The sequence below is a fragment of the Rhipicephalus sanguineus genome, chromosome 4 (genome assembly GCF_013339695.2).
Source record: "Rhipicephalus sanguineus isolate Rsan-2018 chromosome 4, BIME_Rsan_1.4, whole genome shotgun sequence".
NCBI lineage: Eukaryota > Metazoa > Arthropoda > Arachnida > Ixodida > Ixodidae > Rhipicephalus > Rhipicephalus sanguineus.
In genome coordinates this window covers 145,331,640-145,356,598 of record NC_051179.1, presented here as the reverse complement: position 1 = coordinate 145,356,598, position 24,959 = coordinate 145,331,640, and the positions used below count along the sequence as shown (strand labels likewise).

The following is a 24,959-nucleotide window of genomic DNA, read 5'->3' as shown; positions in this document are numbered from 1 at the left end:
ACACTTCTTATATATACGTGATACGCCATGATCTATAGATTCACGAGTGATTACGTAAAAAAAATCGTCAGACCTGCGCGTAACACGCAGCACAGTCACAGTGAAAGGTGGAAGAGCGGCCTTTCTAGAGCCCCTTGTACACTCTCTTAGGACAGCTAATACAAGTACACAAGCAAGGTACCCACTACGCCATAAATCATGGTAAGTCGGGAAGCACCCACTATGCCATTAGTCGTCATTCTGCGGAGATGCGTGGTATCCGCTACACATCTGTAAATCATTATGTGTACTTTGTTTAGTGGCTGATGACGATGAATAATTATGGCTGAGCCCTTTGTAATGGGTTGAGAGCAGTCGACGACCCAGTCGCTGCGCTATTCGCATTGTGTGACGCCTGGTTGTTGTTTCAGTCTCGTACGACGCTATATTAAATATGTTAAAACGATTCCTTGCCTGACACGACACCTGTATAGGGTATTTTTGTGAAGGACTTTCAAGCACCAGTGTGGCTCTGTGGTAGAATATGGTAGAATACTCGACTGCCACGCTGAGGGCTCGGATTCAAGACCCATCTGATCCTAGAAATTCTTCTCTCGTTTCATTTTACAGCGAAAGCTGTTATGAGATCATTTCACCGGCCGTTTTTGGCGCCGTAGTTGTCCGCCGCCGCCGCCGCCGGTGTCCGTAACCAGTATCGCTCGAAATAAGAAAAAAAACGAAATAAGAAAAAATTCTAGGATGGAACGAGGTTCGAACCTGGGCCCTCTGCGTGTGAGCCCAGTATTCAACCTCTGAGCCATGCCGGTGGTTGAAACTGCTTTGCAAAAAGGTCCTATACAGGCTTCGTGTCGGGAACGAACCACATTAGCATATGCAATATAGCGTGGTAGAAGAGTAAAATAAGCACCAAGCGTCGCACAACGCGAATTCTATAACCAGGCGTCACACAATGCGAATTGCGCAACGAGTAAGTTGTTGATTGCTTCCAACCCATTACAAAGGTATCTGCCATAATTCTTCGTCGTCATCAGGCACAGCATCAACAAAGTGCGCATAATGCCTTGCATGCGTTTAGCAGATAGCACGGCTCTCCGTAGAATGACGAAAAAGGGCACAGTGCCTGCTGCCCTACTTCTAAAAAATTACAGTGATTTATAGCGTAGCGGGTTCCTCGCAAGTGCACTTGTATTGGTTGCCAAGGAAGCCCATAAGCGCATGATCCATTTCCTCGGGGTCTCAGTAAAGTTCTTCGCCCCCCCCCCCCGTCTCTCTCCCACGTCAGCGTATGTTATACAGCATGACGGCAGAGGGAAATAGCGACCGGGCGTCACCCAGTGCAAATTACATAACTGGTGGGCCGTTTAAAGCTTCCAACCCATTACAAAGGGCTGAGCCGTAATTCTTCATCGTCATCAGTCGTCGCGTCAACAAAAGTGCACATAATCCCTTACAGACGTGTAGCTGGTGCCTCGCTTCTCCGCAGAATGACGAATAATGGCTTAGTAGGCGCTTCCCAACTTCACGAAAATTTGATTTATGGCGTAGTGGGTACCTTTCTAGTGTACTTGTATTGTAGCCCCAAGAGAGCTTACATCGGGCTCTTGAAACGCCGCTCTTCCAGCTTTCGCTGTGACTGTGCTGCGGTTTCAGCGCAGGCCTGGCGTTTTTTTTTTTTCATTTAGCGCGATAGCGGTTACGGACACCGACGGCGGCGAACAACTACGGCGCCGAAATCGGGCGTTGTCATTTCATAACAGCTTTCGCAGTAATAAATAACACCAAAAGCATTGCTCCAGGAAACACTGCAGAATAAGAAAAATTATAGTCTGTAGCTGAAAAAAAAAACATTTACAATAGATACTAAAAATAATATCCGGTAGAAGCCACGCACTGTGGGAATCGATGTAATGCGAAGCAGCCAGCAAAGAGCTTCATACATCGCCTTGTTTCTCTTTGAGAAGAACGAAGTCATCCATTCATGAGGTCATAACATCAAGTTCACTATACAGTAGAAGGGGATCAAGCAAGCAAGTTCACTATATGAGTGGTATTGCATGCTTGCAATACCAATATTGGTGTATGTCAAACTAGCGAAACGGCCGCGAGCACACCATGAGCATGGCATGTAAATCAAGCCCTAGACGACATGCATGTCATAATTTTCATGTCACCATCTGTCATTTATGTTCTTCATACAGTCATGTCAAGAAATACCAATTTTTGGGCATATCAAACTAGCGAAACGGCAGCGAGCGCACCATGATCAAGACTGTAAATCATGCCCTACGTGACATGCATGTCATGATTTTCATATTATCACCTGACATTTATGTTCGTCATACAGTCACGTCACGAAATACCAATTTTGGGGTATACCAAGCTAGTGAACCGGCCACGAGCGTACAATGAGCGTGGCATGGAAATCATGCTGTACATGAAATGCATATCATGATAATCACATTACCACTTGTCAAATACGTTCGTTATACAGTCACGTCACGCAGCCAGTTTTGGTGTATATCAAACTGGGGAAATGACCGCGAGCGTACCATGAGCATGGCATGCAAATCATGTCCCAAACGACATGCATGTCATGATTTTCATGTTACCACCTGTCATTTTTGTTCTTCTTATAGTCATGTGGTGCAATACGTAATTTGGTACATGTCAAGACAGCGAAACGGCCGACAGTGCACCATGAGCGGGGCATGTGCGTCATGGCGTACGTGACATGCATGTCATGATTTTCATATTACCACCTGCCATTTATGTTCACCGGCTATCCTGCCGACGTGCTACGTGGCCGGCCCATATCCATTTCTTCTTCTTAATTTCAACTATGATATCCTTAACCCCCGTTTGTTCCCTGACCCACTCTGCTCTCTTCCTGTCTCTTAAGGTTACACCTATCATTTTCCTTTCCATCGCTCGCTGCGTCGTCCTCAATTTAAGTTGAACCCTCTTTGTAAGTCTCCAGGTTTCTGCTCCGTAGGTAAGTACCGGTAAGATGCAGCTGTTATATACCTTCCTCTTGAGAGATAGTGGTAGACTACCATTCATGATTTGATAGTGCTTGCCGAATGAGCCCCATCCCATCCTTATTCTTCTAGTTATTTCACTCTCATGGTTTGGCTCCGCGGTTACTACCTGTCCTAAGTAGACGTACTCCTTTACAACTTCCAGCGTCTCGCCGCCTATCGCAAAGCGCTGTTCTCTGCCAAGATTGTTCCACATTACTTTAGTTTTATGCCTATTAATTTTCAGACCTACTCTTCTACTTTCCGTATCCAGTTCAGTAATCATGAGCTGTAATTCGTCTCCCGCGTTACTCATCAATGCAATGTCATCAGCGAATCGCAGGTTACTGAGATACTCTCCATTAACTCTTATCCCTAGTTCTTCCCAATCTAGGGCCCTGAAAACCTCCTGTAAACACGCGGTGAATAGCATAGGAGAGATCGTGTCTCCCTGTCGTACGCCCTTCTTTATTGGGATTCTGTCGCTTTCTTTATGAAGGACTATAGTGGCTGTGGATGCGCTGTAGATGTCTTCCATCATGTTTATATAGGCTTTGTCGATGCCCTGATTCCGTAGTGCTTGCATGACTGCTGATGTCTCCACCGAATCAAATGCCTTCTCGTAATCTATGAAGGCTATGTATAGGGGTTGGTTGTATTCCGCGCATTTCTCTATCACCTGAGTGATAGTATGAATATGGTCTATTGTTGAGAAGCCTGTACGAAATCCTGCCTGGTCCCTTGGTTGATTGAACTCTAATGTCGTATTAATTCTGTTAGCAATTACTTTTGTGAATAGCTTGTAGACAACGGACAGTAAGCTGATGGGCCTGTAATTTTTCAGGTCCTTGACGTCCCCTTTCTTATGGATCAAGATGATGTTGGCATTCTTCCAAGATTCTGGTATCATCCCTGTCGAGAGACACTTCGTATACAGGGTGGCCAGTTTCTCTAACATAATCTCTCCACCGTCTTTCAACAGGTCTGATGTTACCTGATCCTCACCAGCTGCTTTGCCTCTTTGCATTCTCTTTAGGGCTTTCTTTACTTCTCCTGTTAATACTGGTGGGATGTCAGATTCCTCTGGGATATTACTGCTTCTTACATTAACATCCTGACTGTCTCGGCTGCTGTACAGATCTCTGTAGAACTCTTCCGCTACCTCAACTATTCTTTCCATATTGGTTGTGACCTTGCCATCCTTGTCCCTTAATGCATACATCTGATTTTTGCCTATGCACAGTTTTGTCTTCGTAGCTTTGAGGCTTCTTCCGTTCTTTAGAGCATGCTCAATTCTCTCCATATTATACTCCATATTATACGTGGTCATTAAGGGTAACTGACTGGATTCCAAGAGAGGGCAAACGCGTGAGGGGAAGACAGAAAATTAGGTGGGTAGATGAGATTAAGAAGTTTGTAGGTGTAACGTGGCAACAGAAAGCATAGGACCGGGTTGATTGGCGGAACATGGGAGAGGCCTTTGCCCTGCAGTGGGCGTAGACAGGCTGATGATGATGATGATGATTTATGTTCACCATCGGAAATGTCTCCTCGTACCAGTTTTGGTATACTCCACCTAATTAAACGGCCGCGAGCGCCCCGAGACCATGTCATGTGAATCATGCTGTATATAACATGCGTGTCATGGTTTGCACTATAGGACCTGTCACTTATGATTGTCATACTCTTGTCACGCCATACCAATTTTGGTATATATGAAGTTAATGAAACGTCCGCAAGAGCACCAACGTCGTGGCATGTATATCATGCCGTTCATGACATGTATGCCATGATTTTCATGTTATGAGCTGTCATTTAGGTTCGCCGTACAGTCATGTTATGCCACGCCAATTTTGGTATACATGTCATTAACGAAACGGCCAGGAGAGCACAAAATCATAGGCGGATAGATAGATAGATAGATAGATAGATAGATAGATAGATAGATAGATAGATAGATAGATAGATAGATAGATAGATAGATAGATAGATAGATAGATAGATAGATAGATAGATAGATAGATAGATAGATAGATAGATAGATAGATAGATAGATAGATAGATAGATAGATAGATACGCTCAAGCTCGCCGAAGTTCGCTAAGGAATGCTTCCCATTTAGAAAGCTAGCGTATTATAGTAATCCTGATTTGATACAGCAGCTGAACGTAGAATGCATTGAGACTTGTGAGACAGTTGCCAATTCGGCGTCCTAATGCGCGGGAACTATTTCGACTAGGGTTATTAGTGGGCTAGTTCGTTCATGAACATTGTGGCAGAACAGCGCAGAAAACGGGACGAAGTTTCCTGTATAGTTTTCCTCCCGTTTTCTGGGCTGTTCTGCCACAATATTTTGACTAGGCTTGATGAGCATGGAAAGATAAAGATAGGACAGTTACATGCGTTGTACAGCCTTGTCCGATGTACTGTACCGTTCACGCAGTCATTGTAGGCGCTGATGGCAGTACCAAACGACTTGCTGCGCCGCTCTGGCGCCGCACACTCTATTGGCCGGCCGAGGACATTGAAGGAGGCATCACCACGTGATCATACGTGGCGGCACACATGCGAGAGCTGTGGGCGGGGTCAATAAACTTATCTTTCAGGATACAAAAAAGTGCAACGCTCTTACAGAGACAGAAGGTAATCAAGATCTCTTTTTCTTCAGTTATCATGCTCCTAGGGAACATTTTCGTGACTTCTTTGCGGAACGTCTGAAGAAATGAGTCGATGGCATGAGTATGGCCAAAACCTTACATAGTGTCTACTGAAACTTCTTGAACCTCCTTCAAAATGTCTGCAAATCCTGTGATGGCGAGGAGACGCTGTTGTTTTAAGTTGCACCAATTTGATTCAGTCTCCCAATGCTTATGTGAGTAAGTCACATGATTTCCTTCGCGTCTTGTCACGCCACACCAGAACAAACAGCAATGCCGCGATGCAAATATTTCCGGCCCCCAGCATCCGGTAGAAGTTGTCGTACGACCCGAGGGTGTCTCGAAAAAAACCTGCATCAAAAGCAAGTTGGTGGCAATGAATAGAAATAAATAAGAACTGCATTGCAACACTCGAATTAAAAAACGCCTAGAAAAGCAATAATGTCAAAAAAAGAAATTATTGACAGTTCGCTTCGACATTTGACAAAACACGGGCGTCAGCTTCAACTGTAGACAGAGCAAAGGCACGAAACATGCCCATTCGGTAATATGGAATAACATCAATTTGTTTGGGAGCCTCTAAACGCTAATGTAAAAAAAATATCTAGATCACCTCCCACTATAAGAGGAACGCAGGCGCTTCCCGCCTCCACACCAAAAACTATGTGAATCACAAGCAATCACAATTAGAATGCTTCAGACGAGGTCATATCTCTCGCGAGGTTCCCTAAGCTGGATTAACAGAGGAATTGATTTACATTGCAAGGATTGCGCGGAGGAGCTTAGCACTCTAGAACATATGCTCTGGCAGTGTCCTGCATTACAGGATACGTCACTCACCAGCGAACAGCATTGGCAGAGGCCATCTCAAGTACCGCACTCAACATCCAGTCAACGACCATCCAGAGGGCCCGTGAAAGAGCGCAGAGGCATGGCCTCCCGGTTCCGACATGGGAGAAGCCAGCGGCGAGCCGGGGACCCCAACGGGTCCTCCCCGGCTAGTCCTGAGTGATTAGCCGGGGAGGACCCGGTCTCTGCCTGCCTGCCTGCCTGCCTGCCTGCCTGCCTGCCTGCCTGCCTGCCTGCCTGCCTGCCTGCCTGCCTGCCTGCCTTGTCTGTCTGTCTGTCTGTCTGTCTGTCTGTCTGTCTGTCTGTCTGTCTGTCTGTCTGTCTGTCTGTCTGATTGAGAGCAGAAGTGCGGCTGTGCGCTTCTTTCTATTGAATTCAATGTGATAGCAATACATTGGACCCAGCTGACTCTTGAAATTGTCAAGGAAATGTTTTTTTTTTTTGGGGGGGGGGAATTTCGAGATGTGCACATTGTTCACTTTTCATTGCAATTTCTATACATGAACATAAACGTATTTCCGGATTTCCAGTAATTTGAGATCCCGTGCTCGAATGATGAGCAGTCAATATACATCACTCGTATGATCGTACCTTAGGTTATTTCCATTAAAGTTTATATCTAATGCTTGATAAAATGAAGTTACTGGCAAAAACGGTTCGACTATGTCTATTTTTCCTGAAATGTGTGTGCTGTTAACATCAATCAAATGCGCCCGCCTCGCTGCACCTTCTCCAAGCACCAACCATTCTCCTAAAAATGCTTTCAAAAGATTCCTGCGTGATTAAAAGCTAAGCATTTGTCGAGAACTGTGCGCACATTTACAGCTTGAAATTTCAGGCTGCCAGTGCAAACGGATGAGGTAAGGTTGAAAAAGCGCTAGTTCTTGGGCCAGTTGGTGCTTTATGAACTTAAAAAGGGGGGTGCCAGCGCATACACAGGATAAGTACGCAAGAAAGAAGGCGTTAGACACTGACCAACGCGGGACTTACATTTGTGCTTTATGGAAGGAACATGGCCGCACAAAACATCCTACGCATGCGCATCCCGTGTCTTCTCACGACACGTGAAATGTCGCAATTATTTACCCACATGCTCACCTCCTGCAGCGTGCTAAGAGGACATATGGATTCGCATTCATGGGATGTTTTATGCGGCAATGTTCTTTCATAAATCACAGTTGGAACTCCATCGCTCGTCCGTGTATAACGCATTTTTCTTGTGTAAATGTCCTGTGTATTCGCTGGTACCCTCGTTTTCAAGTTCGTGAGCTAAGGTTCATCACAAGTCAGCAGAACCGCATTATCCTGGTTCCACTCACCTATGATTGTCGGTCCACTGGACGACAGCGGTACCAAGGCCAGTCCGAGTATTCCGAAGAACGTAGGCAGCCGCTCCACTCCGCAGTAGTCGTTGACCAGGACGCTTCGGATACATGTCACGTATCCCTGGCACACTCCTAACACCAGGTTTAACGCCACAAAAGCAGTTAATGACTGCACGACCGGTATGAGAGCCAACCATGCACCGGCACCAATGAAGCACGCAACGGCAAACGGGCACCGGCTATTTGCCACGTTGTCCGAAGCAAACGGCAATAGAGTCCTTCCCACAAACTGACCCGCTGCATTGTACGTGAGCACCAACTTCGCTTTCTCGAGTGCAAAGCCTTTATCGCGACCGTAGTCTAGGATGTTCGTAGTGTGCATCGATATGGCGTAGTCGCATAGAGCGTACACAACCAGGAGTACGTAAAAAGCGAGCTTGCGAAAAATCGTCAATTGTTCCAAAATACTGTTGCTTGACTTAGACGCCGACGGCTGCTGTTCTGTGGACGCCCTCTTTCCGCAAGAAACGGGCGTGCTGTTGCGACGACAATTTGATCCACAGTCGCCGTTCGTAATCCGAGATTCGTTATTGCTAGCAGAGGTGCTCCGGAGGCTCGTTGTGGGCGTTAACTGGGGTGGCGTTTGGGAAGTCTCTCTTTCGCGTTTCACGTCACTCGAAGTTTTATTTTCACAGGACGTCTCGGTAACTCCTATATTTTCTGTGTGGGCACCTGGGCGTGATTTCCGCTTGGGAACACAGTCTGCTGTCCCCGTGTTGTTCAAGTATTCCCGACGTCCACGAGCATCACTTATTTTCGCGGTTATATTCGCGGTCTTGTTAACTTCGGCCGATAGGTTCTGTGATCTGCAGCAGGGAAATCTGAATACAAGAGGCCGCGGTCGGCGAAGGAACATGTCTAGTGGCAGAGCATTCAATCCGATAGCTGCACTGATAAGCAGACTTCCTCCTAAGCCGCAATTCGCCACGGCAGCCGAGAAAACTAGGGGCCCAGCAAGACTAGATGCTGTCACACCGATGAACTTGCAGGATGCGGCTGTGGCTTTGTACTTGTCGAAGTACAACATTGTGAACACGGTAAACGAAATCATCGATGCTCCATAGCCCATGCCTGTAAAATTTGAAATAAATCATTAAGAAACGATATTGCATGCCTTTGTTACTGTTAGCATTGATAACGACAACGGAAATATTTAGGAAACAGGAGGTATTAGAACAGTACATTTCACCAACGTTGCTAAAAACAAATAAAATATCCTTTGGAACATTCGTAGCGACGCTATCCATCGCATGGACATAGTTGCGTATGTTCTGTTAGTTGCATTCATAAATTGTCGAATTGAGACCGTACCGCGTCTCAGTCCTAACAATCTCAGAGCATTGTTATCAGGCACGTACCCAGGATCATTTCTCGGAGGGGGGAGGAGGGGGGGGGGCAATTGAAGTTAACTTTTCGATGTCAATTAAAGCGGGGGCGGGGGTTGTACCTTCACTACTGCAAACATGAATGCTGCCCACTGTTTGCCACATAGGCACATGTACCCGCATAATATTAGTGAAACAATGTGTATCTCACTGGTACGCCTGCAGGATACACCTCAACAAAGAAACAAATCGCAAATTAAATGGAATCGCGCAGGAAGGAAACGCTAGAAGGGCACTGCCAAGAACAAGTAAACAAGAAAAGAAAGTGTCAGTAAAGATGTCTATTAGCAATTTTTTACCTAGCTCTGGAATAATTCTAGAGGAAGGTATAGCAAATCCGTGACCTCTTACTTCTTTCCTCCTTTCTCAGCGGAGCCGAACTCCCCAAGCTGACGTAGCCACTTACACTTGGAGAAGAGAAGAAAACGTCTTTCACTGCCTCGCCGTGCTTGTGCCTCTTCTTAGCGATGGAGACCAGAGCCCTAGGTAGCAAAACAACTAGACTTTATCTACACGTATGAACATAGATACAGGCAGTTACTGATTTACAATAGAACTGTCACTAAATAACCCCGCAGAGCCGTGCCACTGCAGAGTCGGCAGTGCAGAGCCCTACTCACGCTACCAGAGCGCTCTTGAGTAGCCAATTATCTCCTCACAGCATATCATGACATCACAGTACGGATTGCGCCAACTGGAACTTTTCTTCTGCTGACCACATTTCCTCCCTTATCTCTTTGTTCTTAAAAAAAACCGTGTGAGTGAGAAGAGGTGAACGACCGAGAAACGTGTTTTTAGAAGCATACGCTCATGAAACACGCAAGACACGGAGCAGATAGTTCGAGATTTTCTCTGCACTCTGAGAACGGGGCGAGGGCAAACCGCCGACACATTCATCTGTGCGCCCCGTCTACGAGCAAGCCCATCACAACCCGTCGATGGCGTTGCACCCTTTGCGTTCACCTGTGTGCACCTGCACGCATTTGTCGTTTGACGCCTGCAGACCTGGTCATTACTGGCACCATCTTGATCACTCCTTCTACGAAACGTCTTCAGGCGACGACTTGCGGCTATCAAAAGGCCCTCGCCGATTCATCACTGAGGCCTCATGTTCGACATGTCACCGACTGGGACACAGAGCAGTGACCGGACGCGCTTTCGGGAATAGGCCGTTGTCGAAATTATCCGTTGTGCGCTGTGCCATACTTATATTTGAAGCAAAATCACAGTGCTGTTGGGTCTCACGTTGCCTGCTCCACAAGTGTCAAAACCGACTCGTATTTTTATTTGGGAAGTTTTGTAAAGATCCGTGGCCGCCAGCCCCGTACAACCGCGTAGAGCGCCGGACGATGCGTTTCTAGGCGTAATGCACCAACCGCGGAAGGTTAGCAAAAAAAAAAAAAAAAAACATGGCTGATCCCTCTGTCATAGGAATCGGCATAACACGAAAGTAAAACGTGTCTTCACAGACGTAGTTGAGCGTCTGTTGTGTATTGTTTCGCCCCGAGGGCGAAGGAATGAATGCTGCAACAACAAGTTGTAATGTCACGCGAAGAACGGCAAGCAGCTCGAAACTTGCAACGCGCTGCTCAAGCAGAAAGGACGCACGGAACGAACAAACAGAATGAGCGCGAACTAACAACTGTCACAGCTCGACAGTTAAAGCTCGCTGGTCAAATACAAAGGAGAACGCACGAAACGAACGCACAAGTATACACAGGATGAGCGCGAACTGTCACATTTGTAACTTATTTGTTTGTGAGCAGCGCGCTCCTTTCGCAAAAACGGTCGCTGCAGTGAGGGAAGTGACCTTCGTGCTCTCTGTAACTTCAACGCCAATTTGCGGTAAGAGCGCAAGACGTACAAGATAAGCGCGCGCGCACGAGCGACCACGACCTGTAGAGGCACGCTCATCTCGAAGCGTGGGGCGACGAACTTTAAAGCGCGCTCTTCGGGCCCTTCGCGCCATCTCGCTAGTGATAACGAAAACACGATGATCTACCCCGATTTCTGAGTGCCGCCACCGGCAAATGGTGTATATAAATAGCACGCCGTAAGGCGAAGAACATACCGTCTGTGGCGGAGTCGTTTCGCGCTGCGCGATGGGGATCGAGGGGTCGTAAGATCGACTCCCAGTGACGAAACTTTTAAAGACGATAGTCTTTCTTGGGGAACTTAAACGCAGAAATTTTGGTCTGTCTGTCTTTCTATTTTTCAGTTTGTCTGTCTGTCACCCTATTCAGCCACCCGGCCAAAGTTGAACCACATGCCCAAGGGCCAGCCATCTTGAACTGGTGCGTCGGTTCCTAGTTGTGTACATTGTCGATCAGAAAGCAAATATTACGTATATCTGAGGCACAACATCACTGGGTAAGTATTAGCTGGTCTGTTCCTTTAATAGAAAATACATAGATACGTAATTCTAAAGACCCTAGTGTCTGAATCTGCGCTGAAAATGCGACGCTATGCAGCGCCGACTAACGCCCTCTGCCACGCAGAGGGGAAACCCTCTGCACAAGCTCATGTTTCCCGCGTATGCCAGATGGCACCCATATCTCACGCAGAGCTCTTCTATCGTCTTTCGACGGCATCTGCAGCGAAGCACGCAGATGCGCAGCCAATTTTTTCTTCTAGTTTTTTCTTTGCCATGTGATAGTCTTTATACTTTACAATGTCATATCCGTGACGGAAATGCGTCAGTGGAGCCGTGGTGGACCCCGGCATAAAACACTTTCGTGTTAAAACACGCACATAATCAGGTCGGAAAGATGCCTATGTCGGCGGTTTGACTGATAACTGCAGAAGCGTCAATCAAACAAGACCTAAATGCTCTCTAGTTCCAGCGACGGTTTTTCTACTTCTTTCCTAAATAAAAAAAAATTTAGTCCATAAATGTTTTCCCGAACAAGGGTTCAATTTGTTAATTTTTACTTTTCATTTATGTCTTGCTGTTGCTTCGGCTCTCTCTCTTAGTAGATAACTTATTTTGTCATCTGCTTGCGACTCTCGTTTCCATTGGCCATTTTCGCACGAGAAGTGCCGCACAGTTAGAGAAAAACCAGACGACGTAACGTGTGACAATCATAATCCTCCTTGCTTAGCGGTCACTGCAGGGTTTGATGATGTACGCTGTCTCGCCTTTTTTTAGGAGCTTGCTCCTTATGCTCGCGCCTTGTCCGTTGTCGGCGTGTACACTGTTTCTCATTGCTCCCACCAGAGGCGCAGCTGTGCTCTCTCCTGTGATTTCACGAATGCTCACTAGATGGCGCGCCGCCGCTCAAGGTGCTGCAGACTGGGAGGTGCTGCAGACTGGGAGAGGACGGACGTGTTTTTCGTGGGCTCCGGAATGACAGCGTCAGATAAGTTTTTTTTTTTGCATGATTCGAGCTTGTTTTTTTAGTTATATGAGTACATAAGCCACTAGATTGAAGCTTAATAGGGCTTACAATTTTGTACTGTTTCCTGTGTGACAGTCGCCTGTGTCCTTTTTTTTTTGTTCGGTCACCACGTGGCTGAAAGGCACACATGTGCTTTGAAGTATAGCATACTTGCGGAGTTTTGTGATACCATTTGACTTTAAGTGTAACTAATCCGCCGTGTGAACGATCTAGCCATGGTCAAAAAGACCGTAAAGTGTACAGGGTGCGGAATGGGATGGAAAATAGAGGTTTGTACGGATGAGAAGACAGAGGGAGCTGACGCCATGTGTAAGCAATGCGAGTTAGAGGCGAAAATCGAAATAATGATGGCTGCCCAGAATGAGCTCATGGTAAGAATCGCCGAGCTGGAGATTGCGTTGGCGACAGAGCGGGAAAAAACGATGGCCATGGGGGAAAGGCTTAAGTCAGCCGAGGAGAAGTTAGCAAAGGTAGTAATGGTGAACAAAGAAGCAAGCGACAGCGGGGCATCGACCCCCACAGTGGTAGACGCGAAGGGGGAAGCAGGTTTGGAAAAGACAGGTGCAAGGGTCACAGGACCCAGCTTCCGCGAAGTAGTTTTGGGAAGGGGAGGGGACAAAGCAGCAGTGACACACGCTAATAACCGAGGCAGTGGCCAGGTGCGGGACGGTCCAGCAGAAGAGTCGGAGCACGTGATAATCGCCGGGGACTCGAATTTAGTTAGATGTGAAGAAGCAGTCAAGGAAAGGGTGAGAGGCGACAAACGAGTTTTAATAGGGAAGTTCCCGGGACATAGGCTGGGATCAGTGATGAGACAAGCTAGCGCAAAACTCGCAACTAAGGCTAATGGACGTAACCTCGTGATAATCGCGGGAGGTCTAAACGACGTCTTGAATGAAGAATCAGCCGAACTAGCGCCCACATTGGCGAAAGGGGTCGATGACATGCGCGCCATTTCCCCTCAGGTGCAGATAGTGGTATGCACAATACCGGAAGTACCAGTGAGGAATATCAACTTGCAAAGAGCGGTTGTCGACGCAAACAAAGAGATATGGCGAATTAGTCGAGAGAAGGGATTCGAGGTAGTGGATATAAACAGGGAGGTGCACAGGTGGGGCGGTTTTCAAAGAGACAGAATTCACTTCGATAAGAGGCTTGGTCATGAGGTGGGTTGGCGACTTGCAGGTCGCGCAGTAGCTTTTTTGGGGGGCACGCGGGCCCTTCGGTGCCCAGGGTAGCTTGTAATGAGGAAAACAACCAGGGGGACTCTTTGACAGGCAGTATAGCGAAAAACCAGAGAAAAGGTAAAAGAAGGGAGAAGGCGCGTGTTGCAATTAGTTACATAAACATGCAGGGTGGCAGAAAAAAGGCAAAATGGTTAGAGATTGAGGAGCAGTTAAGCAAGGAACAGATAGGTGTTTATGCGGTTACAGAAACACACCTTAGAGACTTGGAAGAGCCACCACATATTGACAATTATATTTGGGAAGGATGTAACAGGATCACCTCAGAAAGGAGAGGTGGGGATGTTGGAATGCTAATTCATAGCAGAACAAAATTGGATAGAGTGAAACAAACGTGTTCAGAGCACATGTGGGTTTCGGGCACAGTAGGTGGAAAGAAAACGTGGCTAGGTGTAGCTTACTTGTGGACGGGCAATAACTGCAGAGAAAAGAATCTGGAGATAGTGAAATGCATAAGCACCGATATTAAAGAATTTGGTCCTGATGCCGAAATAATTCTTCTAGGGGACATGAACGCTCACATTCATGACCTTGACGGATATTCAGACACCAATGGCAAGTTATTGCTAGATCTCTGCGAGCAACATAGTCTTGAGATAGTTAACGTGGGGCCTAAGTGTGAGGGGCAGATCACGTGGGAAGTCGGAAACCGGCAATCGAGCATTGATTATTGTCTCATGACAGAAGGAATATATGACAAACTTAGAGAGATGAGAATAGACGAGGAAGGCATTAACAGCTTGGGTAGTGATCATAAACGCATAATATTACAAATGGGATATAAAACTGATAATAAGAACATAGAATCAAAGTTTTGCAGCTTGTATCTAAATGACAAACAAATAACAAATATAGCCGCAAGAGTCGAGGAAAAAGTAGACGAACTACCAGGTAAAGACTGGAAGTATAGTGAGCTGCTACATATAATCACAAAAGAAATGGAAAAAGAGAAGAAAACTATTTGTTGGAAAGGAAAGAGAAAGCCAAAAATTTGGTGGAACAAAGAAATCCGGGAGGCGATCGAGAAGCGACGTGAGGCATCACGGGAGCACAGACAAGCAAAAAAGGAGAAGCGGCCACAGGATGAAGTCAACCAAATATGGGAAATATACTTAGAGCAAAAATCCATTGTGCAGAAATTAGTCGAGGCAAAAATTAAAGGTGAAAGTGAACGCTGGATGACAGAGATTCGCGAAAAGAAGGCCGCGCCTAGGATATTTTGGAGCCACCTAAAAGCGCTGGGTAGGAAGTCTGTCACAATGCAACAACATATGGTAGATGAAGGAGGAAATCAATTGGAAGGGTATGAAGCGCTAGGTTACATCCGAAAGATAACAGCCGATTCGTTTACAAAGGTCGCCCATGGGATTCCCCCGGTGAGTAAAAGTGCGCAAAGGAGTGCAACCGACGAAGATGTAGTACTAGAGAATTTCAATTGGAAGAAAGCCGAAGGAAAAATTCCTAAGCGCACTACACCGGGCTTAGATGGGGTTCCCGTCAGCCTCATTAACGAACTCGGACATAGCACTAAAGAAGCACTGCTGAAAGCCGTAGAAAAGTGCTTACAGGAGAGGGAAATACCAGACAGTTGGCGAAAAAGTAGAATGAACTTAATCTATAAAGGCAGGGGAGAAAAGGATAAAATTCGCTCGTATAGACGGCTAACCATTACATCGGTGCTATACAGGTTGGCGATGCAGGCAGTAAAATTAAAAAAAATAGAAGCGTGGGAAGAACAAAATGATATTTTGGGAGAACTTCAGAATGGATTTCGAATCGACAGGCGGTTAGACGATAATCTGTTTGTTCTTACCCAATGTATAGAAATATCGAAAATAGAAAACAGGCCGTTATACGTAGCTTATCTAGATATTACCGGGGCGTATGACAACGTTAATCAGGAAATTTTGTGGGATATACTGAAAGATTTGGGCATAGGTGACGACTGTATACAGCTTTTGAGGGAAATATACCGAGAAAATATAGTTTGTATAGAATGGGAAGGAATAAGTAGCAAGGACAGCGTTGAAATCAGCAAGGGGCTGAGACAAGGATGTCCTTTGTCCCCGCTGTTATTCATGCTGTACATGGTGAGGATGGAAAAAGCGCTAGAAGGTAGTAACATTGGATTTAATTTGTCACACAAACAGGTCGGCACGATGGTTGAGCAGAAGCTTCCAGGTCTATTTTATGCTGATGATATTGTCTTATTTGCGGACAGTCAAGATGATATACAGCGACTGGCAGATATATGCGGAAGGGAATGTGAGGCTTTAGGACAAGGATTTAGTGCCACAAAATATGGATTGATGGTATTCATTGATCACGAAGACCATGCGGTCTTTATACAGGGCCAAAAAATACCGAGGGTAAGCGAGTACAAGTACCTCGGAGTATGGGTAAATGAGGGGGATAGATATATGGAGGTACAAGAGAAAGCATCGGTAGCAAAGGGAAAGAGGAATGCTGCAATTATGAAGCACAGAGCTTTATGGGGGTACAATAGGTACGAGGTGCTTCGAGGGCTGTGGAAGGGTGTGATGGTCCCGGGGCTTACATTTGGGAACTCAGTGGTGTGCATGAAGTCAGAGGTACAATCAGGAATGGATGTAAATCAAAGGACGGTGGGCCGCCTCGCGTTGGGCGCTCACGGGAAGACGACAAATGAGGCTGTAAAGGGTGATATGGGATGGACAGGCTTTGAAGTGCGGGAAGCTCAGAGCAAAATGAGATTCGAAGAGAAGCTGAGGAAAATGAAGAAGAGTAGATGGGCAGAGAAGGTTTTCAGGTATTTGTATAGAAAAAGCGTTGACACGCAGTGGAGAAAAAGAACTAGGAGGCTCACCAGTAAATATACGGCTAGCAGTGCGGGCGATATGGCAACAAGGAGCATTAAGCGGAAGGTCAGAGAGGCGGAGAAGACTTATTGGATGGCAGCGATGGAAAAGAAGCCGGCTCTGAGTAACTACCGAAAGGGAAAAAACGAAATAAGGAGGGAAAGGTTTTATGATAATTCAAGGGGAAGCGCTTTACTGTTTGAAGCAAGGTCGGGCTGCCTTAGAACGCGTAGTTATAAAGCGAGATTCAGTAACGAAGAAGAACAATGTACATGCTGCGGGGGAACTAAGGAAACGATGGAACATGTACTGATTGAATGTGGCGATATTCACCCAGCTATACGTGTGGGCACGAGTCTACATGAAGCCTTGGGTTTTAGGGACAACAATGGAAAGCTGAACACGTCCGCGATAGAAATAAGTAAGAGGCGGTTAGAGTATTGGTGGCAGAAAAGTAGAGATAAAGAACAAAAATAAATAATGGGGGAAAAAATAAGGTCATTCTGCCTTAAGAGGCAGAGAGATAGACCGTGAATTTATATTTTTTTTTGGTATAATAACATAGATTTAATCAATGTAAATAAGGTATTAGGCCAACATAAAACAAGGAAGCTTTTTTTTTCTTCTTCTTCGAGCCTGGTGGCAGACATGTCACCACCCCGTTACAAAGGGGACGCTCATAGCATCCATCCATCCATCCATCCGGCACACGCCACGCTCGGGGCATGCCCTAGTTAGATAGGTGACCGCTAGAGAGCCGCGCCTCTCGTTTGGTGCTCGCGTTTGGCGCGCTTCCTTTCTCTTAGCCGGTAGCAACGCCTCCTCTAGAAAGATGCCTGCGGAGTCGCTGGCTATCCCATTGTAGCCGTCCTGCCTTGAGTTGTGGTCGCTTGTCGAGAGATGGCGCCACGTTCTCCCCTATTCTTTTCAATGGGGCTGGTGTGGTGTGACGTCGAGTGGGGTAATGTGCGCATGCGCAAATGTGTGTTGCAAGCGGCCACCGCAAGGATCGCCAGCTACTGCCCTCATTAGAAACGGTGAAGGAGGGAAAGGTAGGGCAGGAGGTTTTTGGCTCACGCGGCAGGCATCTTTCTAGAGGAGGCGTTGCCGGGAGCTTACTCAGTGAACACTCTTCGTTGCCGCTCCGCGGCATAAACACCCCCGCCAAGGCAGCAGCGCGGTGGGCTCGCAACGCATTAGCAGCTCGGGCTCGCCGCCAAGACCCTGCGGTGAGGGCCCGGGAGGCCGAAGCGAAGAGGGCTAATGTATATATAACAGCGTTGTCGCGTCTGTATATGATGGTAGAGGAATGTGTACGGAGGATTCGCGGGTTACCCGATCATCTCCGTGCAAGCTCCTCTAACAAACTTCACTTCGTGGACATGGCGGTAATTTTTATCTTATCACGCGGGCACTGAAGCCATGAAAAGACTGGCCTACGCACCCCTAGAGATGACGATATCTACAGCCATACAAAAGGTGTGAAAAAGGCAGCAGAATGCACAGATTCTGCATAACATCTGCAAAATTCCGCCGAAGATTATAGCTGGAACGGAGAAGAATCTGCCACACGCGAAGTTTCATGCTCGGAAATCATTTGACGTAACATTTCTGTGCACACACAGCAACAAATCTAGAGGAAAAAGAAGCACTGAGCTAATTAACAAAGCTAGGACTGCGAAAAACAATCTTCCTACCATATATTTCGCACAATATCGCAGTAAAATTCTGCCATGAAGCAAGCACGGATAATATAATAATTTTAGGGGTTTTACGTCCCAAAACTGCGACACATTTATGACGGACACAGTAGTGGAGGGCTCCGGTAATTTTGACCGTATGGTGCCCTTTAACGTGCACGCAAATCTACGTACATATGCCTCTAGCATTTCGCCTCCATCGAAACGCGGCCGTTGCAGCCGGAATTCGATCCCCCGACCTTGAGTCTTCCGTCGAGCACCATAACAACTAGACCACCATGGCGGTTGGAACAAGCGTGAAGTCCATATTGGAATAAACTGAAAAGTGCGCAGACGAAAATCTAAATACAGTGGCTTACTACTGTGTGGCACAGTATGCACCATCAGTGCTACATACGTGAGCTACACAGGAAAAGCCGGTGCGAAGAAAAGCACCAAGAGAGCTGCACACACATAAAGGCAGTCGAAATGTTGAATAACATATCGCACATTGCACAGGCGGAATGCATGCGAACTTTACGAGGTACAGAAACTTCAGATTTCTAACACGAAAGTGTTTTAGGCCGGGGTCCACCATGGCTCCCCTGACCTATTTCTGTCACGGATATGACGAGACTAAGAGATGGCAGAGAAAAACACTAGAAGAAAAAGTTCCGTCACCGGGAGTCGAAATTACGACCCTCGCTCAGCAGCGCGCGGCGCGAAACGATTAGGCCACAGACGGCACGTTGAGCTATTTCTATACACCATTTGCCGGTGGCGGTACTCAGAGGTTGGTAGTACATCAGCGTGTTTTGGTTATCACTAGCGAGATGGCGCGAAGGGCTCGAAAAGCGCACTTAAAGATTGACCATACTGCCCCGCGTTATTAAACGTGTGAAAAAATCAGTGCGGGTATGGCGCGGAAGCGAAAGTGTTTCACTGCAGGATGGGACATCCTTTCTCCCTTTCTTGCACTCACGTAGCCGCTACTCGGTGCGCGGCCGCACGGCGTTATTGCCGCTTTGAGCGGCTCCCACTTTCTCGTGTTGTCCTTAACTAACACCGCCTGCTATCACAACTTTTCGCTATCGTAATGCGACGCTTTCAAGTCTACGAGCAGCGCTAGACCTTCAGTGAAATTAGGTTTTCGCCTTTCTGCCGCACTCAATAACAAGGCATATGTGTGACCCACGCAAACATCCACACACGCACACACGCAGGCAGACGGGGGAATACGGCTCGCAACTTCACGCGTCCGTCGATGCCCTCGTAGAAATGAGCGCTTCGTGGACCGGGCATGCCGGCGTGTCTGTTTCCGCTTGCGTACGCTTGCAGCGGCGCGTCTATGCGAGCCGGTTGCTATCACAACGGTAAAGCTTTACTAAAGAAAAGGAGCACACGGCGCGGCGCGTTCGAGACGCGTTCCTTCCGCAACTTGCACGGCCATGCGTTCCTGCATCTGTCTTATCGTTTTGAGGAGCATGCAGCTATATTTTTCTTGCTATTAAACCAACAATAAGCCAGTAAAAGTTCACAGCCTCGCCCCCATGCTCGTTCCTTATGACGACAAGGCGACAAGGCTGCCATCCGTGAGGCGGCCTTAAAACCGAATGAGGAGAGTTCATGAAACGCACTATGACCTTTGCTGATGATGATATGTGGTGTTTATTGGCGCAAGGGCCAATTGATGGCCAAAGAGCGCCAGTTCATGGGACAAAGGATGTCAGCAATGATTGCGGTAAGTAGCTGTATAGGGGCCTTAAAATTCCTCGTGCTAAAGGCCGGTAAAACATATATACATATATTAAAATCATGAGAGTGACGTGAAATATGGGTAGTGGAATGAATGACAAGTGGTCGCAAGAATAAAAGTATGAAGATATGACATCAGCACGAATGCCTCGTCAATGCCCTTGAGTCCAAGGGCTGCGAGGCAAGTGCTGTCTTTAACGTCTTCACCGCAGCAGCGACATCTGTTTATAGGCCGTGCTACGGATCACCTTGATATATGACATGAAAACTCTGTACATCGTTTACAAAAAGCAGACAGTGACTGATATGTAAAAAACGGGTCCCTACCCATGAATATTGTAGGATGAAGTGGAAATTGCTGTCGGTAGGGTAATGAAAAATGCTTTTCTCTGATAGCATCGAGTTCCTTGCACTGAATGAGGACGTGAAGGACAGTGAGTGGCTGACCACATCTATCACACAAAGGCGGTTCGCCACCGGACAGAAGGTGTGTGTGTGTGTACTGTATGTGTGAACGATCCTAAGTCTGCAGAGTGTAACTTCTGTGTGGCGTGATTTTGATATTGGCGGACAGTTACCCAGATGCGGTTTGACAACGTGTAGCTTATTTCGTGTATGCATATCCCACGTGGTCTGCCAAAAGGCTCTGAGCTTTCTTTTCAGGAAGTGTTTTAGGTCTAGTGGGGGAATAGCTAAGGATGTATTGTGACTGTTTTCGTGGGCGGATGCTGCTAGCTGGTCCGCCAACACGTTGCCTTGAATCTCGCGGTGCCCTGGCACCCAGCACACTATGACATGTAATAGTGCGTAGATCGTGCTTAAAAGAGAATACAGCGAGACAAAGACGGGGTTTTCGTGTCTTTTCAGAGTTTTTAAGGCTTTTACCACACTTAGAGAATCTGTGTAAATTACCGCCTTCTGTAGTTTTAATTGTTGAATGTGTTTAACGGCCGCAAGTATCGCGTAAGCTTCTGCCGTGAAGACGCTTGATTCAGGGTGTAGAATACCGGAATCCGTAAAGGATGGCCCAACGGCTGCGTAAGACACAGAAGTATTGGACTTTGAGGTGTCTGTAAAGAATTCTGCACAAGTGTATTTGTGTTGTAGTTCAAGGAAGTATGTACGGATATGTGGAAGTAACGAAACACACATAGGTGTGTGTTTCGTTACTTCCATGAAAGAAAGATCGCAGTCTATAAGCTGCCACCGCCACGGCGGTAGTTGTGTAGCGGGAGCCAATAGACAGTGTTCGAAAAGTGGCACACCCGTTTCCTCAGCTAAGCCCCTCACATGAAGTGAGTAGGGCTGTCGCACCGAAGGACGGTGGTCGAAAAGGGCAGAACTAGATAAATCATTAATTGTGGGGTGTGAGGGGTGTTCGTTGTCTGCGTTCACTTAGAGATAGTATAGAAACGACATGTAAGATCGCTGCAGGTGGAGCGACCACTCGTTCGATTCGGCGTAGAGGCTTTCCACGGGGCTGGTGCTAAAATCACCCGTAGAAAGACGAATGCCCGAGTGGTGGACAGGGTCAAGCATCTTCAACGCGCTTGGTGTCGCAGACTGCTATATTATTGCCCCATAATCTAGGCGCGTGCGTATGAGGCTTTTATAAAGATTCATCAGACACTTCTTGTCACTACCCCACGTAGTGCGTGACAATACCTCTAGAATATTCATGGTTTTTATGCACTTGTTCTTTATATACTTTATGTGTGATATGAGGCTTAGTTTCGTGTCTAGAATTACGCCGAGGAATTTATGCTCCGTTTTCACAGGTAGCCGCTGACCATGCAGATCAATGTCTGGATCGGGATGGAGGCCTCTCTTTCTTGAGAATAATACGCAAGTACTTTTTTGCGGGTTAAGGCTGAACCCGTTCTCGTCTGCCCATTTGGTTACCTTGTTCAAACCAAGTTGCACCTGCCGCTCGCACATTGAAAGGTTGCAAGATTTATAAACGATCTGCACGTCGTCGACATTTGTGCAATAAAACATATTCCGTGGAATACACAGACGTAGGGAATTCATTTTTATAAGAAAAAGTGTGCAACTCAGGACACCACCTTGCGGCACTCCAGTTTCCTGGACAAATATTCGGGACAAGACATTACCCACTCGAACACGGAACGTGCGATTGGACAAATAGCTTTCTATTATGGTCAACATCTTTCCTCGTACACCTAAGTGGGATAGGTCTCTTAATAGTCCAAAGCGCCATGTGGTTTCGTAGGCCTTTTCGATATCGAGGAACACCGAAAGGAAGAATTGCTTGTGGACAAAAGCGTCGCGAATTTGTGCCTCGATACGGATAAGGTGGTCAGAGGTAGATCTACCCTCTCGAAAACCGCACTGGTATGGGTCAAGTGATTTGTTTGCTTCGAGGAAATGTATAAGTCGGCGGTCTATCATCTTTTCAAAAAGTTTACACAGGCAGCTTGCAGCTTGTTAGTGCAATGGGCCTGTAGCTCGCAACGGAGGATGGGTCGTTGCCCTGTTTTAGAATAGGAATTGTTGAATCTACCGCGGGAAAACGTTGGCGGGAAACGTCATGCCACGCACAAGACGCGCGAAGAAGCGGGCGTAAGGCGGGGCTGCTCGAGAGCACGCAAAAAAGAAGGAAGAAGTGTTCAACCAGGGCAACACGGGTGTCGGCCTCTTCTCTGTCGCTACATTATTGGTGCCGAAACCCGGGAGAAGGCCGACATCCTCCGCACCGATGCCGTACCGAGGATGAACAAGTTACGCAGAGATCGAGGCGTCCTTCGTGGTGCCACTACCCGACTCCTGTCCGAAGCCAGCGAGAACCTCCTGCAAGGCACACTACCGTCTTCCGCCGACTTGCAGCAACTTATCGACGAGCTTCGCGACAAGGACTCTGCTCTCACTGAACTGGACAAAGAGATCGCCTATGCCCTTGACGGTGAGGAGTTTGACGAGGAAATTACGGGCGCTATTGAGATCGTGAAAGCCGTCAGCAGGCTTCGGTCCGCGCTGAAAGCGCGTGCATCGGATGGTCCTACCGTCATCGAAGCCAACCAGCCGAGGCGCGCGGATACAATTGACGGATCCAGCAGCTCCATGGAAGCTGCCCGCTCGGACACGATCAGCCAAAGCCTCGCCGGGAACAGTAGGCCACGAGCACCGGGCTTCCGAGTCGCCTTGCCGAAACTTCAAGTACCCACTTTCAGCAGCGAGAACCGTGAGTTACCGGGTTTCTGGGAGCACTACGAGGCAACCACTCACACGCACCCCAAGCTCACAGACATCGAAACGTTGAAGTGCTTGAAGCCTAACTTGGCCGGCGCTACGAGGCGAGCCACCGAAGGAACACGCCTGACTGAGAAGAATTACAACGTTGCCGTCAAGGTCTCCACCGAAGGGTATGGCCGAAAAGATCTCGTCGATGATCACACAGACAGCCTGCTTGCCATTGAGCCGATCGAGTCTTCGTCCCAAGTATCAAGGCTGCAGGACGTGCACGACAAAATCGAGTTCAGGACCAGCTGTTTGGTCAGCGCCCGTGCATCCTTAGTTTCCTCGCTGAAAACCGACAGGCGGCCACACAGCGAGAAAAGCACGTAACAACTGCTCCTGCTAGCAGCACGCGTTCGTCGTCGGTGTTGCTACCAACAGCCACAGTGTGGGCATCCGGAAACCGTGGCTGTGTGCCAGTGCGACTGCTGCTTGACACCGGCAGCCAACGAACGTTCATCCGAAAAGACTTGTCGCAGCAGCTTTGCCTGCCTTCCACTGGATATGAAGAGATGGATGTCTACACATTCGGCGGGTCAAAACACCCACGACATTACCAGTGCCGAAGGGTGAACGTCACGCTCTGTGGACGTATTGAGCCGATCGTTGTCGACGTTGAAGCTCTGGAGGTGCCAGAGGTCTGCACCGTAAAGGGTCCAGCTTTAGAGCCAAACGTCATCAATATGATGCGTGACCGCAATCTGACCTTGGCTGACGAAGTTCAAGGGCACCAACCTCAAGACTCTACGATAAGCGTTTTTATCGGGTCAGACCACTACTGGAGGGTAGTGACCGGACGCGTCGAGCGCTTCACCGACAATCTGTGTGCAGTTGAGACCATATTTGGCTGGGTCATTCAAGGAATGTGCGCTAACGTCTACCATCCTTCGACACCGCGTAACATCAGTGCAACTGCCTTGTTCCTGGCTTGTTCCGACGACTGGCGCAGTGAAGTCCGACGTGGAGACCCATCAGAGATGTGGCGCTTGGACGCCATCGGTATAACTGACGGACAAGAAGACGACGTCAGCAAGCACCCAGCGCTCGTCCACTTTCGTAGCGCAGTACACAAGAACGCAGGACGCTACGTAATACCGCTCATGATCAAGACGCAAGGTCTCACGTCTTGTAGTAACCGAAGTGTGGCTGAAACCAGACTCAAGCGTCAGCTTCAGCGGTTCCAGCATCACTCAGAAGTTCTGAAGGAGTACCATGCCACCATCAGCGAGTACTTCAAAGAAGGCCACGCGGAAAGATTAGTGCCGTCTGCACCCCTTCACCTGCCTCATCATGCGGTAGTCCGACGTGAGGCCGTGCCTACAAAGGTCCGCGCCGTGTTCGATGCCTCATCCCACGAATACGGTGAACCGTCTTTGGGCGACATGCTCGATAAAGGCATCGATTGGGAGGAGCCTCTACCACCTGACGTCGAGGACTTGTGGAAGAAGACGGCATCGGAACATCCTCAGCTTTCTGACCTTCGCATTCCACGTTGCCTC

At 47.6% G+C, this 24,959-nt stretch overlaps 1 protein-coding gene across 1 annotated transcript in view; it reads right to left on the bottom strand.

Moving 5' to 3' along the window:
* Positions 1–5,860: 5,860 nt before the first annotated feature.
* Positions 5,861–24,959, bottom strand: part of LOC119391682 (monocarboxylate transporter 10-like) — a 61,722-nt gene continuing 42,623 nt past the window's right edge. Inside the window, exon 6 of the mRNA XM_049415370.1 lies at positions 5,861–6,024. Coding sequence (XP_049271327.1) covers positions 5,885–6,024 — 140 coding nt within the window. The 3' untranslated portion in view covers positions 5,861–5,884. The remainder of the gene's footprint in view (positions 6,025–24,959) is intronic.